The 13,214-nt window shown below is 48.9% G+C and overlaps 1 protein-coding gene across 1 annotated transcript in view; it reads right to left on the reverse strand.

The window, feature by feature from the left end:
• Window positions 1–12,867, reverse strand: part of LOC108547055 (protein apterous) — a 62,226-nt gene extending 49,359 nt beyond the window's left edge. Inside the window, exon 1 of the mRNA XM_017899401.1 lies at window positions 11,864–12,867. Coding sequence (XP_017754890.1) covers window positions 11,864–11,911 — 48 coding nt within the window. The 5' untranslated portion in view covers window positions 11,912–12,867. The remainder of the gene's footprint in view (window positions 1–11,863) is intronic.
• Between the last annotated feature and the right edge of the window lie 347 nt (window positions 12,868–13,214).

The raw sequence follows: 13,214 nt of genomic DNA on the forward strand, positions 1-13,214 counted from the left end.
TCCCCTGAACCCCTTTTGGAACGCCATCGCGGTGAAATATCTCGACGGAACATAACCTAAATTTTTAGCCGTCGCAACGGTTAGAATAATAGGAATAAATAACGCGTATCTTTCGTCGGTTCGACAGTAAGAGAGAACTAGTTATCGAGGATAATACGGGGAATACAGGTGAACAGGAAGAACAATGTTCTCATTCTTCGGACGAGTTACAATCGCGAGATTTATGGATTATGTTAACGATTGTGCGAACCCGAGTGATGGCTGCGGAGAGCGGTAACAAAGGAAGTGGATACCTGGTATATCATTAACACTAATAGCAATCATTCGTAATAATTAATCGAGGATCAGCACCGATGGATCTCGCAATCGGTCCTTTGCCACTCTACTGATCCCAATTCCGTGACACTGCTCGCGAGATACCTATTCCAGGTAATTACCAGGTCGGTAATTTATCTCCGTTTTTGAAATTTTTATTCAAAATTCCACCTTGATCTGTCGACTTTGTCGATTCTTCGATGTCTTCTCTTATTAAATTTTCCATAAAGTTCTCCCTCTTGCAATTTCTCATTTACCGATCATCCGACCGATCGTCGTATGTTTGATATACCAGGGAAATAGGCGTTGGTTGGACATTTCGTGCGAGCAGGTTGAAAAGTTTCCGCGAACCGATGCGCCCGGTTGGACGAGTTCCATTTCCAGAATTTCCCCGATCGTCGCCGATTTCGTAAGAGCGGTGGAACCGGGCGGGCAGCTCGCGCGAACAGACGAGAGATCGATTACGGGCATCCTATAAATTTCCCACGAAACGGCACGACCGGTCGATCGATCTTCACTCGCCTCGCGAGATCCTTATCCATCTCGAGAGTGGACCTGCCAGGAGGCCGGTGCTCGGACTGTAAAACAGACTTTCACCGTGCCTCTAACTTGCACAAGACTCCGCCTTTTTCATTTTCACGAAACGTGAAGTAAATAACGAGCGCGGAATCCGTCGGGATGCCGGCACGAAAAGCCAGTAGAATGCCGCCAGAAATGCCGCTCGACGGCCGCTCGATTGTGCGACAGCCTCTCCGCTCGAACCTGCGACCGAGATATCGACCATCGATTACCCTCCTGCGTACATCGGCTCTCGTATTTTTTCTCCTCCCTTTTTCCGCTTCTTTTCTCCTTTTTCTCCTCCTCCTTCTCCGTCCAACTTCTTTTTCCCCCTCTCTCCCTTTCTTTCAATCTCTCTCTCTCTTTCTCTCTCTCTCTCCACCATGCTACTTCGGCTTCATTCATTTTTCTAGGGCAAACGGACGACTGCGCCGGGAGATAAGAACATGATTTACTAAAGTTCGCGCCGCGGCTTTGGGATTGATAAGCAATCGATGATTCATCTGTTCGCCGGTCGGAGCGTGCGTGGAGCCGTGAACGCGTGTTATCGAAACGGAGATACGGCGGCCGGTTGGATAAAGATGGCGGGGAGGAGTGGGAAATTTGTGTAAATCGAGCATGTCCAGCAGCCCTGGAGTTCCACGAGGAAAGGCGGAAAGAGAAACGTGGAAGCTTAAAGTGAAACTTACCGGTGTAGCAGAATCGGGAACCCATGGAGAGGTTATACGAGCGAACCGCACGTTTCTAAAAAGATCGCCGATAAGGGGAAACCGAGATAGTTTCACCTTCTCCGTTGGCCGTATGCAAAACCGCGCGCGGATCGCGTCCCGGTGGAAAATAATCGCGATTATACGCGGAGAGACGCGGGTGTGACGATTCCTCGAAATATCTCCGGAGACCGTGCCCCGACGCGCAATTTATTTCGCGACGGCTTATCGGGTGCGCGCGCAGCGAGTCGCGGCGGGCGACAGAAGCTGCGGCGCCACGGTCGCGCGACGCTTTTTCCCCGGCCGTAGTTTTTTCCCTCTTTTCGCGGGCGAGGAATCGGGGTAATTGGAGCGCGATTCTTTTTGTCGCGCGGCACGATCTCTCGTATGATTTACGAGAGAAGTCATCGGTATGAATCAGGAACGACCGTGTCGAGAATTTTTCTACCATCGTTCCCCTCGTTTGGAAAACACCGAGCCGGCTGCTTTCTGGCAGCGTTCACCGCGCGCGCGCGCTTAACCATGGGAAAATGGATAGCGCGAGCGCGGCCGTGCTTCGTCCGTAAGAAGGATGAGAAACGGGTCTGTTCCGCGGCGGGAAAAGTTCCAAGGACCATATAGGAGAACCGGTAAAATTTATCGGGAACGATTTCGCGGTGACTCTCGACGCCGCGCTGAACGCCTCGCCGTCGCAGGGCAAAAAGAAGCGCGGAATTCAACGTTTCTTGACCACCGTTGCGAAACGCTGCGGGAAGCTTAGCAGTGTCGAATGAGGTCGCCGTTTTGAAAGGGAAAACGATTCGAACAATGAACAAGAACAATACGATCGATCTCCATAAAACCGCGCCAAACACCCAGCATCGGACCTTGATCTTGCTCTCTGTCAGATATTATACTTCGAAATATCGTAATATTCAATTTCCTCCAGAGAATTACCACTGAACCGACTATGAACTAAATCATGGAAGTAGTCTGAGAGGAATCTGAAAGGAATCTGAAAGGAATTCCCTTTTCCGAAAGAAAATCTGGAAAGAACAATTCTCTCGCTTATTTCGCGCTACATTCGTTGATACTGTAACAAGACAGAATTATTTCTGACAAAATGGCAGGAAGTCGAATCGTTTGAGTCGTTGTAATCACTGACACGTAATATATACCTCATTCGACAAAACTAAGCAGGAAAAATCGGTACTGTGCCTAATTGGTACTGTACTTAAACGAATGCTACTCTTATTTCCTTATAATACCTCAAAATCACGCTCTATCTCGTCTCATGTGAACAAAGCAAATACACAGGGGCATTCGATCAGCCCCAGGTCCAAATATTGAAAAGCATCTAGCACCGCGCACACACGGATGCTCGACAACCGATCCCCACAATTCCCAGCATCTCCGACCATCGATACTAAGAGTCAGACCACAAAAAATCAACCAGGAAATTCGCTCCAGACCAATCCAGCCTCTCTCTCTCTCTTTCTCTACCCTTTCCGTCTCTCTCCCTCTCTCTCTCCCTCTTCGTCGATCGTATAAACACGCGCGTCCCGTGTTGCCGCGTATCAGCTTCCCTTGGCCGGCCATGATAGTGATAACAATAAACAGCCTCGTCCACTCGGCGGACGGCCTGCAGCCTGTGGTTTCTCTCTTAAAACGCGTGGGCGACGCTTAACACCGCAGAGGACCGATAAACTGCTCGCTATCTGCACTTCTCCGCGGCGACCGGCTACCAACCGGCCGGACCGAGCCTACTCGCGACCACGGGACAAAAATATTGGATCGTGGCTGCTCGTGTGCTACTGTGCCACCTCGGTTATTCGGCTGCGACGGCGGCGCTCGACCCGTGAAAAAAAAAAGAAAAAAGAAAAAGGAAAAGGAAAAAAAAAAAAAGGAAGACGAGGAGAGAAGGTGTTCGCGAAGGAAGAAGCCACCAGTCGAGCTCTAAATATAGATTCAACCCCTTCGGACGAGACCAGCGTCTCGACGAGAGTTCGTAGCGGATTTTACGAGGAACCGATGCGAGGATCACTTCTCGAGGAGGGGATGATCGAGCATGATATACAGCGCACGCGTGCATTGTGCGCACCCAGTTAGGTGCTCTCAGACGCAACGAGTCCATAAATCGTGGGGGTAGAGAAAAGCGACGATGTCAAATCACGAATGTCGGATTTTTACATTCGCCCCGGAATTTACGATTATTTAAGAGGAAAGTTATGCAAGTCGCCGGCTTTTTAACCGGACACCAAGCGCGCGGTTCACGAAAGCGAGAAACTGGGGAAAAAGCCGAGGCCTTTTTGCGGCAATTCGGACGATGTGCCATCTTTTTCCGTTACCTTAGAGCTCTCCCTCTACTTTTATTCCTATTAAAAATGCGATTGGAAACCCGATTGTCGTTTTTCCATCGGGCGAGATAGTTATCCGCGACCCGATGTCGAAACCTCGAAAGCTCGAGCAACGCTGTTCCGCCATTTTCCCCGATCACGAATTTTTCCACGGTGATAAGGCATCAGGGAATTCCTCTCGGGGAAACTCCAGCGAGTCGCAATTCCCGACCCCCCATCGCGCGTTATCGCGCAACTCCAGTTTCCATGGAGCCCGTGAACGACGGAATTATCGTATCTGGCCTTTTATGTCTGCGTTATGAAACAGGTTCGGCCATCAATCTGCTCGAATTTTCACGCATTTCTGGCGCGCCTTTCGTAGCGCTCGATCGCCATGAATATTAATTCGCGCGGCTATTGCGCTTTTGCGTGCGATTGCGACACGCGCGTTTTGCAAGTTCGATGAATCAGCTCCGAAAGGAATCGCGCGTTTCCGACCTTACCCCGATAAGTTTTCGCGATCCAGACTATCCGATCCATCGATCCATCGATCGATCCCTTGGTAAGCGAAACGACGATGGAAATGGACGAAATCACGCGCGTTCGCCGCCGTGGAGAACGGACATGTCGTCCTTGCGTCGCATCCGGTGCATCGTTGCACAATCGCGAGGAGTAGCGAGATGCAACGAGGAGTAGCGTTTTGTTCGCAGTTGGAAGAAGGAATACGTAATGACAATTGAGAAATTACGAATTCCTCCGCGCGATTCTTCCGGGAAATCGGCCATCACGACCGGCCTGCGATTATCGTTCTACGCGTCCAATTTTGTTATCCTCTTTCGGTACGTTGTTTGCACAGGGAATTTCGATCGCGCCACGCTCGCAATTCCGTCGCTCGTCCCAACAGTGCTTTTCTATTTCTTGCCGCGTATCGGCTCGGAACCAGAGTTCCGCTCGGTTTCTTCCCCGCGTCGCGGCAAGCCAGATTACACAGATGAACGCGATTAGTAAACGACAGATGCTTCTTTATTAGATTCGCCCTTGTTTGCGCGTAAACAAGAGCCGGCGATTAGTCCCTGTCGCTTAACCATCGGCCTATCGTAGATGGTCCACGGAAGAATTTCGGTCCATTTGCTCGGATCCGCTTTATTTCAAGCCCTATCTTATATTCGTGCGCAATGTAGATCATTAGTGGCACAATATCAAGTGTCTAAAATTAAGCATCGGCGGTTTAATTTAAATGCCCCTTATCGTAGACGTGAACTCCGAAAAAAAATTCAATCTCGCTCGGATTTAGAATTACAAGTCTTATCTACGAGTGTGGAACGAGCCTCAGTAAATTCTTTGTCCCCCAACGGTGACGCGGAATCTTCATCGTGGTGGAATGACCGGTGAATTAGAAAAAGAATTAGAATCTTGAGAGAATGGAATAATGAGAAAAATAGGCAAAATAATTACACCTGTATCGAAAGAAACATTGAAAAATCGAGGAATTAAAACGATAACATTGAATTGCGAAATTTCCGATTTCAATTTTTAAAACGGTGATTTAGACCATGGTGGGTTTAGAATTGAAAAGAAAAAGCATAGAATTATTCTGAATATTCGTCGTCTGGGAAGATTTTTCGGTTCCAATTTGGACAAAAATTTTAAATCGCTATGACTGTAAATCGATGCAAAATTCTTGTTCTCCTCTTCTCTTTATACATATTTATATTTATATTGGAGAAAATAAATAGTTAAAGGGGAAAAAAGGGGGAAAATAATTGCAAGTGATGGGGATTTTTGGAACGATCTCTGCCAGCGAATTCGCGCAAGAGGAAACTTTACGACGGACACGAGAAAACGGTTATTTAAATGCTAAAAGGCGACGAGATACGGGGACACAGAGCGGCGGCACGCCGAGCAGGCCAAGAATCGCGACCTGACCCCGAGATACTGCTTTCCCTCCCTCGGCGGCCACTTCGCGTTCCGCGAAAATTCAGATCGCCACTGCGCTGCCAACCGCGCGCGATTCGACCGCGATTAATCACGTCCGAAACCGTGATCGGCCCGCTGAAAGCATGAGTAAACGTTTCGACGTTCCGTAACGAGGGCCAGTTTGCAAGCTTCGCGAAACGTCACGCCGACAGATGGCGCGACCGAGTTAACGCCACCGTCGGGAGATCGAGTTTTCCCATCCCCGACGTTCGAGAAGATTCTGGGTGCTGGTAATTTCAAAGAAAATTGCACGATCGATACGGAAAGCGTAATTTCGAGTCGCGACTCGGTAATCCGCGAAGCTTGAGGGCTTTAACGACCGACTCGAGGTGAAAACAAGGGAGAAATTTTCATAGAAACCGTAAAACTGTCAGTGAGAAGCGAGTTTCCTGTTTGTCGAACGTAAATTATAAATTCTCGCGAAAGGAAGAGCAAGAGGGAGCGAGGTAATTTAGAAATCTCGATTAAGAGATCTATTCTACTCGACGGCTTTTTTACTCTTAGGATATCCAACGAACAAGAACTTCCTGTGCGATAAATTAACCATCCACCAAAGTTCTGCCCGAGAAATTTACATTTATCCGCTTCCTTGCCTAACAATCCCCTATTCGACGGCTCCCTACATATTAAATTCGCCGTTGTACCACTCTTACTCCTACTTTCGATATTACGAACCGAATTTTTACCTTCTGCACGCGCTCGCGATAACGATATTACTCTTTCGCGTTTACTTATTAAATTAAATCTATCTCGAATAAATTATTCATCACTGCTCATTCTCACGAGCTGCGAGTGAAGTACAATTTTTGTACTCTTCGTGATATAAACGGAAACATAAAATTCCATTAATTCCATCAGTCAAAGTGAATTCAGAGTCCTTTGGACGAAGATCAATAATTAAATGAAATAAAAATTAAATAAAAATTCGTGAGAAAGTATCAGAAAAATGTCGTACCGCTCAAAATCCTAAGAAAAATATAGGTTTATTTAGTACTAATAATTACTGGAGACTAATAATAAATGCGAAATAAAATTCCTAGATATCAGAAGAATTTGGTACCCATGAATTCCACGAGTCAGTGTGAACTCAGAGTTCTTCGGACGAGGATTAATAATTCTACGAAAATTAAATAAAAATTCGTAAGAAAGTATCAGAAAAATCTTACATCGCTGAAAATCCTAAGAGAAATATAGATATATTTAATAATAATAATAATTACAGGAGACTGATAATAAAAGCGAAATAGAATTCCTATTTCTATAGGGGTACCAGAAGAATTTGGTACCCATGAATTCCACGAGTCAGTGTGAACTCAGAGTTCTTCGGACGAGAATTAATAATTCTACGAAAATGAAATAAAAATTCGTAAAGAACTATCGGAAAAAGTTGATATCGCTGAAAATCCTAAGAAAAATATAGGTTTATTTAATAGTAATAATTCCAGAAGACTGGTAATAATATTTCTATAGGGGTACCAGAAGAATTTGTTAGCCCTGTAAATACTCGCGGGGTACGGAAGACGCGGCAAAATGCGCGCGGATCGTCATCCTCGGGGACAGTTTCGCGATTAGCGAAAGTATCGTCTCGTCTGCATAAAATAAACAACAAAAGATGGACGCGGCGCGCACTTATTAAACATCGGAGCCGCGATGACCGCCGCGTCGCGGCGCGGCATGGCGCGGAGCGGAGCGGAGCGACGCGGCGGCGGATATATCTCGGCAGGGCCGGCTAATAAATTACGCTCGACACAAACGGACCACTATCACGGACAGACACGTTCGTGCCACGTCGCTCTTATCTCATCGAAGTTACAATAATCACACTCTCTTCGGCCGGCTCCACGCTGACGCACGCGTCCGGCAGCGTGCATGGAAAAAGATCGAAAGCGTCCTGAGACTAAACGACGCCGGATCCGCGCCGCCGCGACGCTGATTAGAACCAGCAATTCGGCTTCGTACGAACCCGCAGGCGCTCGTCCGTTTAATCGCAACGAGAGATCGATCATTCTCACCGATCGTTTCGAGTAGTTCCCAAGCGTTCGAGCAGCCCGAAAGGTGTTAGGAGTTTTGGAAAAATTTTCGGCTCGGGTGAAAGATAAGGGAGACTCGAGTAGTCCGAGTTTCGGGAAATTCAAGTAGGTTCAGCGATGTTTGAATTGCTCCGCGAGCGAATTTTTCAACCGGTTTCGAATGAACGATCATGTTGAGATGAAGCTTGCATGTTCAAGCTGTTATACGGGGAAACGAATTTTTCTACAATTTTCATGCAACTCGAACACACTTGCGCTTCTCTTTAATAAATCTGCTACAACTGTAAATAACAAAATCCCTAATCCGCGAATTTCTAATCACGACACACGACTAAAAACGTTTCTGAAAAAGGGATCCATATAGATATAGGTAACCAGACGTATCTAAAATTTAAATTTAATATTCCGACAATTAAAATAAAATTCCTCGAGAAATTTTTGCAATTTCTCCCAGACATCGGGATTTTTGCAAATGAAGATAGTTCATGTTGAAAATAAGGTACACCTTAACGTGTCGAATGTACAAAAATGAATCTGTCAAGAGAAAAAGATATATCTGTAAACTATGCGCCGAAGAGGTTCCAGGAATGCGTGAAGTGATTATTTCACACGTTAGATAAGAATTAGGGGACCAAGACGAGCTGCAATCGCATACCCTTTTTCTTCGCTCTAGTTTTGACTCTACGCGAACAGTTATAATACTTGGGATGTACCTTCCTTAACCCATTCGAGACCGATTGCACACCGTGTGTGCAATAATAACAATGAGCAGTTATCAATTATTCTGAGTAATTGCTCCTGGGAACCGTGTTCGAAAAAATCGCCGTCTCGAATGGGTTCAGAGAGAATAAAGATAATTATAATATAACGATATTTATTTCTTTTTACCCATAATCCGAATAGTTCAATTTCGAATGTCCTGAAATTCAGACAGAATATAGATCTTCGAATGATCTCTTCAAATCGACCCTACCTCGAAGCCTCCATCCACCTCTATCCGCGAAGCGTACGTTCTCCCGGCAACAAGAATGTCCGCCCAAGCCGGCGAATAACTCTGGTCGGGCACACAGCGTGTCTGAAAAATCCCTCTCAGCCTCGAACCCGTAATTCACGGCGTTGTCGCGGAAATTGTTATTTATTTTCGCCGCGGTCGCGGCTCCCGTCGCGAGATGAATTATTCGCGCGCTCGCGGAGCGGGCACAAAGGCGCGTAGGAAAATCCGTGGTTGCGCAACGGGAAAATCGCAACCGGCCTCTCGGTGCCGTCCACCGGTTCAAAGACGTCGCGCCATTCTCGTTCTGCGTTTCGCGCCGATAAAATAATCGGCCAGCCGCCGAAGATTACGGGACGCTGTACGCACGGCGCCTCTGGACCTCAACGTGATACGCCATAATCGGCCACCTCGGTAAACAAAATATTTACGCCTCGATTCTCGTGTTTTTCACGGAACTTAAGCTTCGAACACGGCGCCGAGTCGAGCGAATAAAGCTCCGTGAGATGAAATTAAAAATTGGTCCACAGGGACGATGGAATATTTCGTGAAAAATCTTCCGGAGATCGGAGGAAGAATGGAGCTTGTTTCAGAGAATACTTGGGTGAGACGGAATTTTTATGCAGCCATTTTGCACCGAGATGTTACTCGGTGAGTCGTTAAAGCCGATGTTAAGAGGAACCGCGTGGTTGGGGAAAATTCGCGCTTTCGAGGGCACCATGGGTGCCCCAGATATACCACGTGGAATGTATTCTCGGAGATGAATTGAGAATACGATAGAATTCAATGAGGAATTAATATTCTTAGGAAAAATTGGGTTCCAAGTTATACAATTTTTTCGGACACGCGTCGATTGATTTGTCCGAGGATTGGAAGAGAAATATTTATGATTGTCTCGTGGGACGTTGCGGAATCGTAAAATCCTGTCCCCCATCTTTCATTAAGATATTTCTCGAACATCGGAACGATATGACGAGGTTACTGGCGAAGCTGGCGATTAATTTCGAGCGGGGAGCGCGTTGACCGGGCGAGAGGGGCAGAAAATAATGAAAGTCGTTCGAGATCTCGTTTAAGACGATCGCTTTTTATCGATTAAAACTCAATTTCGGCGGAATTAGCAAAAAAAGAGGAGGCTGGAAGCGGCGGCGCGCGTTTTACATCGAGCTCCTTTCGTCGGCGTAGCCACGAGTTAATGCATCGGTTCAATTAGCGGCCATCGTGGTGACACGGAACAATCAATTACGTTTGTTTACAAGGTGTACCCGTTAACGGCGCAGCCATTCAGCAGTCGTTTAAAACGGAATTAACATTCCACGAAGATGAACGCCGGTTTCGCTGATCGTACATTGCTCGACACAGCTCGAACCTTCGTGCTATGGAAAACGAACGTCGCCGCTCAAAATCACGAGCAGCCACGTTCCTCCGTTTAATCCGACATGATTTCCACGACGAGCAGGACGCTTTCGTGAAGCGCATAGTAAACGCAGAGACCGAGGCGCGATTCGATTCGCTCGTGTGACAGAGACGGAGTGCTCTTCGTGGAACACGATCCGTGGACTAATTTCTTAATCAAAATTGCGTAAGCCGATCTCGAGAACTCTCGGAAGGTTTACAGAAAATAAAAACAAACATACCTACGACGTTCTATCTGTGCGAAATTCAAGTTATTCCCCAGGAGAGTAGTAAAAATTGTAAAAATATTTTCAAAGAAATTCCGAAGAAAAAGCTCGAACCTACACCGTTTACTCCGGTCGCGAAACAATAGGGACGTTTGTTCCAGCCATCGATCATACGTATTCGAGCCTCGATACCTCCCACTAAAATATACGAACCTCGTGAAAGACATATTACACCCACGTCAGTCATTACTAGCTTTCCACGGGAGAAAAGATCGAACAATGATCACCGTTCGACTCGAAATGGGAGAAAAATCGACGCCCGAGGGGGCTAAGGACTCGGGCCCCGGCCGAGGAACAGCGGGTCGGACAAAAGAGGAATGTACAGCTTTTAGCCGATGAAAATCTGCAACCCCTTCCGCCGGGGGGAATCAATTAACGGGCCGGGGGCGCGACTCGGGTTCGCGTGTCGCGATCCATTACACCGGTGACACCCGAAAAATTCACGAGCTTCGGGGCGATCCGTCAAACCGTGCCCCGTGTACGCACGCAGGCCTGTCGTCGGGCCGGGCTTTTTTCTGTCGGCGGCGATCTACAACGTCGTCGCGAATCGTGGAACCCGTTCCATGCTCGTCCAGCGAATATATCAGCCGGCCGTTGCGTCGCCGATAAGCGTCGGGCCCGTCCGCGTACCCGCTCGACCGGCAATATTCCAATTACGGAATCGCCGGCAATAAAATCGTTGGATCGAATTATCCGGCTAGGATTTGTTTCCATTAACAGCTACAACCAGGCACCGAGAACCGCCATCCAGCGGCTCCCTTATCCCTCGCCGCGCGAGGTTTTAATTAGCTCCTCGAGATCGAGGATTTAGAACCGTGGAGCAACGATGTTTGCGCGGAAGTGATCTTTGGATGTGGTTTCATTCGTGTTTTCTCATTTTTGCTTTTTTTATTTTCGGAAACTGGATGATTTTTCGAGAAGCGAGTTTGACGAGACAGAGTTTGGATACTTGGGTTAGAATGGGCAAAGAGTGACCGGAGAGTTATAAGATCTGGTTAAAAGTATGGTGAAAAATTACGATGGAACTTAGTTCGGTTGTTGGAGAAGAGCAAAGGATAGGACCACCTCGTCACCTCGCGAGGTTGTAAAAGAAGCTCTGTTCGAGATGGAAGCGTCGAGTCGCGAGAGTGCAGACTCGGCTGACAATGAGATGAAAGGGTCGGGGCGAAGGATCATCGTCCACAGATGATCGAGGCCAACGTGACAAAGGACGGGAGCCCCTCTCGACGGTTCCGCGGTGCGTGCATGGCCAATAAGCAAAGAACAGAGGGTACAGAGGGATGACACTCACCCAGTGCATGCCGGTGGTAGGAGGGGCGCGCTCCTCATACACTCCCATCAGGGTGGCTGCTGTCGCGGGGTAGTTCCCGCCGAGGGTGCGCGACGCCGAAGCTGCTTGGGGGGGAGTCCCGGGGGATCCGCTTGCCGATAACGCGGAGATGGCGTCCGCTGCGCAGGTTCCCTTCTTCTGCCTCCTCTTCTTCCTCCACCACCGTCAGCTCGCTTCACCCTCTCGTAGTTTCCTCGGTCCGGCAACTTTTCGGCACTCAAGAACGTCACTGGCAACTTCGCGGCTCTTCCTCGACTTTTGCTCGACCTTATCTCGATCCGATCGTTATATCGAAGGGGGGATCCCGGGTAGAACTGCTCGTCGTCTGGCAAAGGAGGGTAACGCGCGCCCTCACGGGCACATCTCGCTGAAAAAGAATCACTGCGGGATCCAGCGGCTACTTCCGGTTCGTAGGTTCGATGCAACGACGCGGAAGAAAGGGACGGAAGCACCGAGCAGACAGTCACGTTAACCCGGGACCGAGAGTACACCCCTCACTGATACACAATCACTAGGCTCGAAGCGTTTCGGACAGGTTCATGGACGACGCGGCGAGTCGGGGCGACTGGACGCAGTCCTGGAGTCCTGTCGCGGGATTCCTGGTTCCATCGTCGGAACAGAGCGAACGGTTCACAAAGCACTAGGTAGTCGGAGGAACGCGACGAAGCAACACCCGGCTAGTCCGCGCACCTGCACTCGAATACTACCACCGTCCTGGTGTCCTTGGAGCATCGACAGCGCGGGGATCGATCTCAGTTCGTGCTCCTTCGATGGGGACGACCGGACGCGCGTCAGGCCCGTTTCATGGCGCATGTGCCCCCGTGTGACGATGAACCGAGGAACGACGAGATACGACGACCACGACGACCACGACGACAACGACGACGACGACACGTCGAGAGGAACGACGCCAGAAAACGAGGTACGCGCGAGCACGCTGCGCCACGGTAAATACAGGCCCGTCTACCGAGCCGAAGCCGCGATGCGGAGTGAGGGAACCGGCACAGCTGCAACTGGTTCCAGCCAGAGGCAGCGCCGCATCGCGGTGGAACCGTGAAAACCAGCGCGTCACAAGGTGGGGCGGACACGGTTCTACGAAGGACCGCCCACCGGCACCCCCTCCCGGGGCCGCGGCGGAACGACACGCTCCGCCCCTACACGGAACCCGATACCCTCTCTCCTTGTCCTTCGCGCGACTCTATCGCGTCGCTCCTTGTCTCGAGCACCGCGACTGCTTTGCTCCACGCCGCTGCTCCAGAGGAACCGTCTGCGCGAGAGAACAGCGACTCTGGTTGCGGCACACAGTGGCGTA

This window comes from Eufriesea mexicana, unplaced genomic scaffold (genome assembly GCF_001483705.2).
Source record: "Eufriesea mexicana isolate 0111107269 unplaced genomic scaffold, ASM148370v2 scaffold863, whole genome shotgun sequence".
Classification (NCBI taxonomy): domain Eukaryota; kingdom Metazoa; phylum Arthropoda; class Insecta; order Hymenoptera; family Apidae; genus Eufriesea; species Eufriesea mexicana.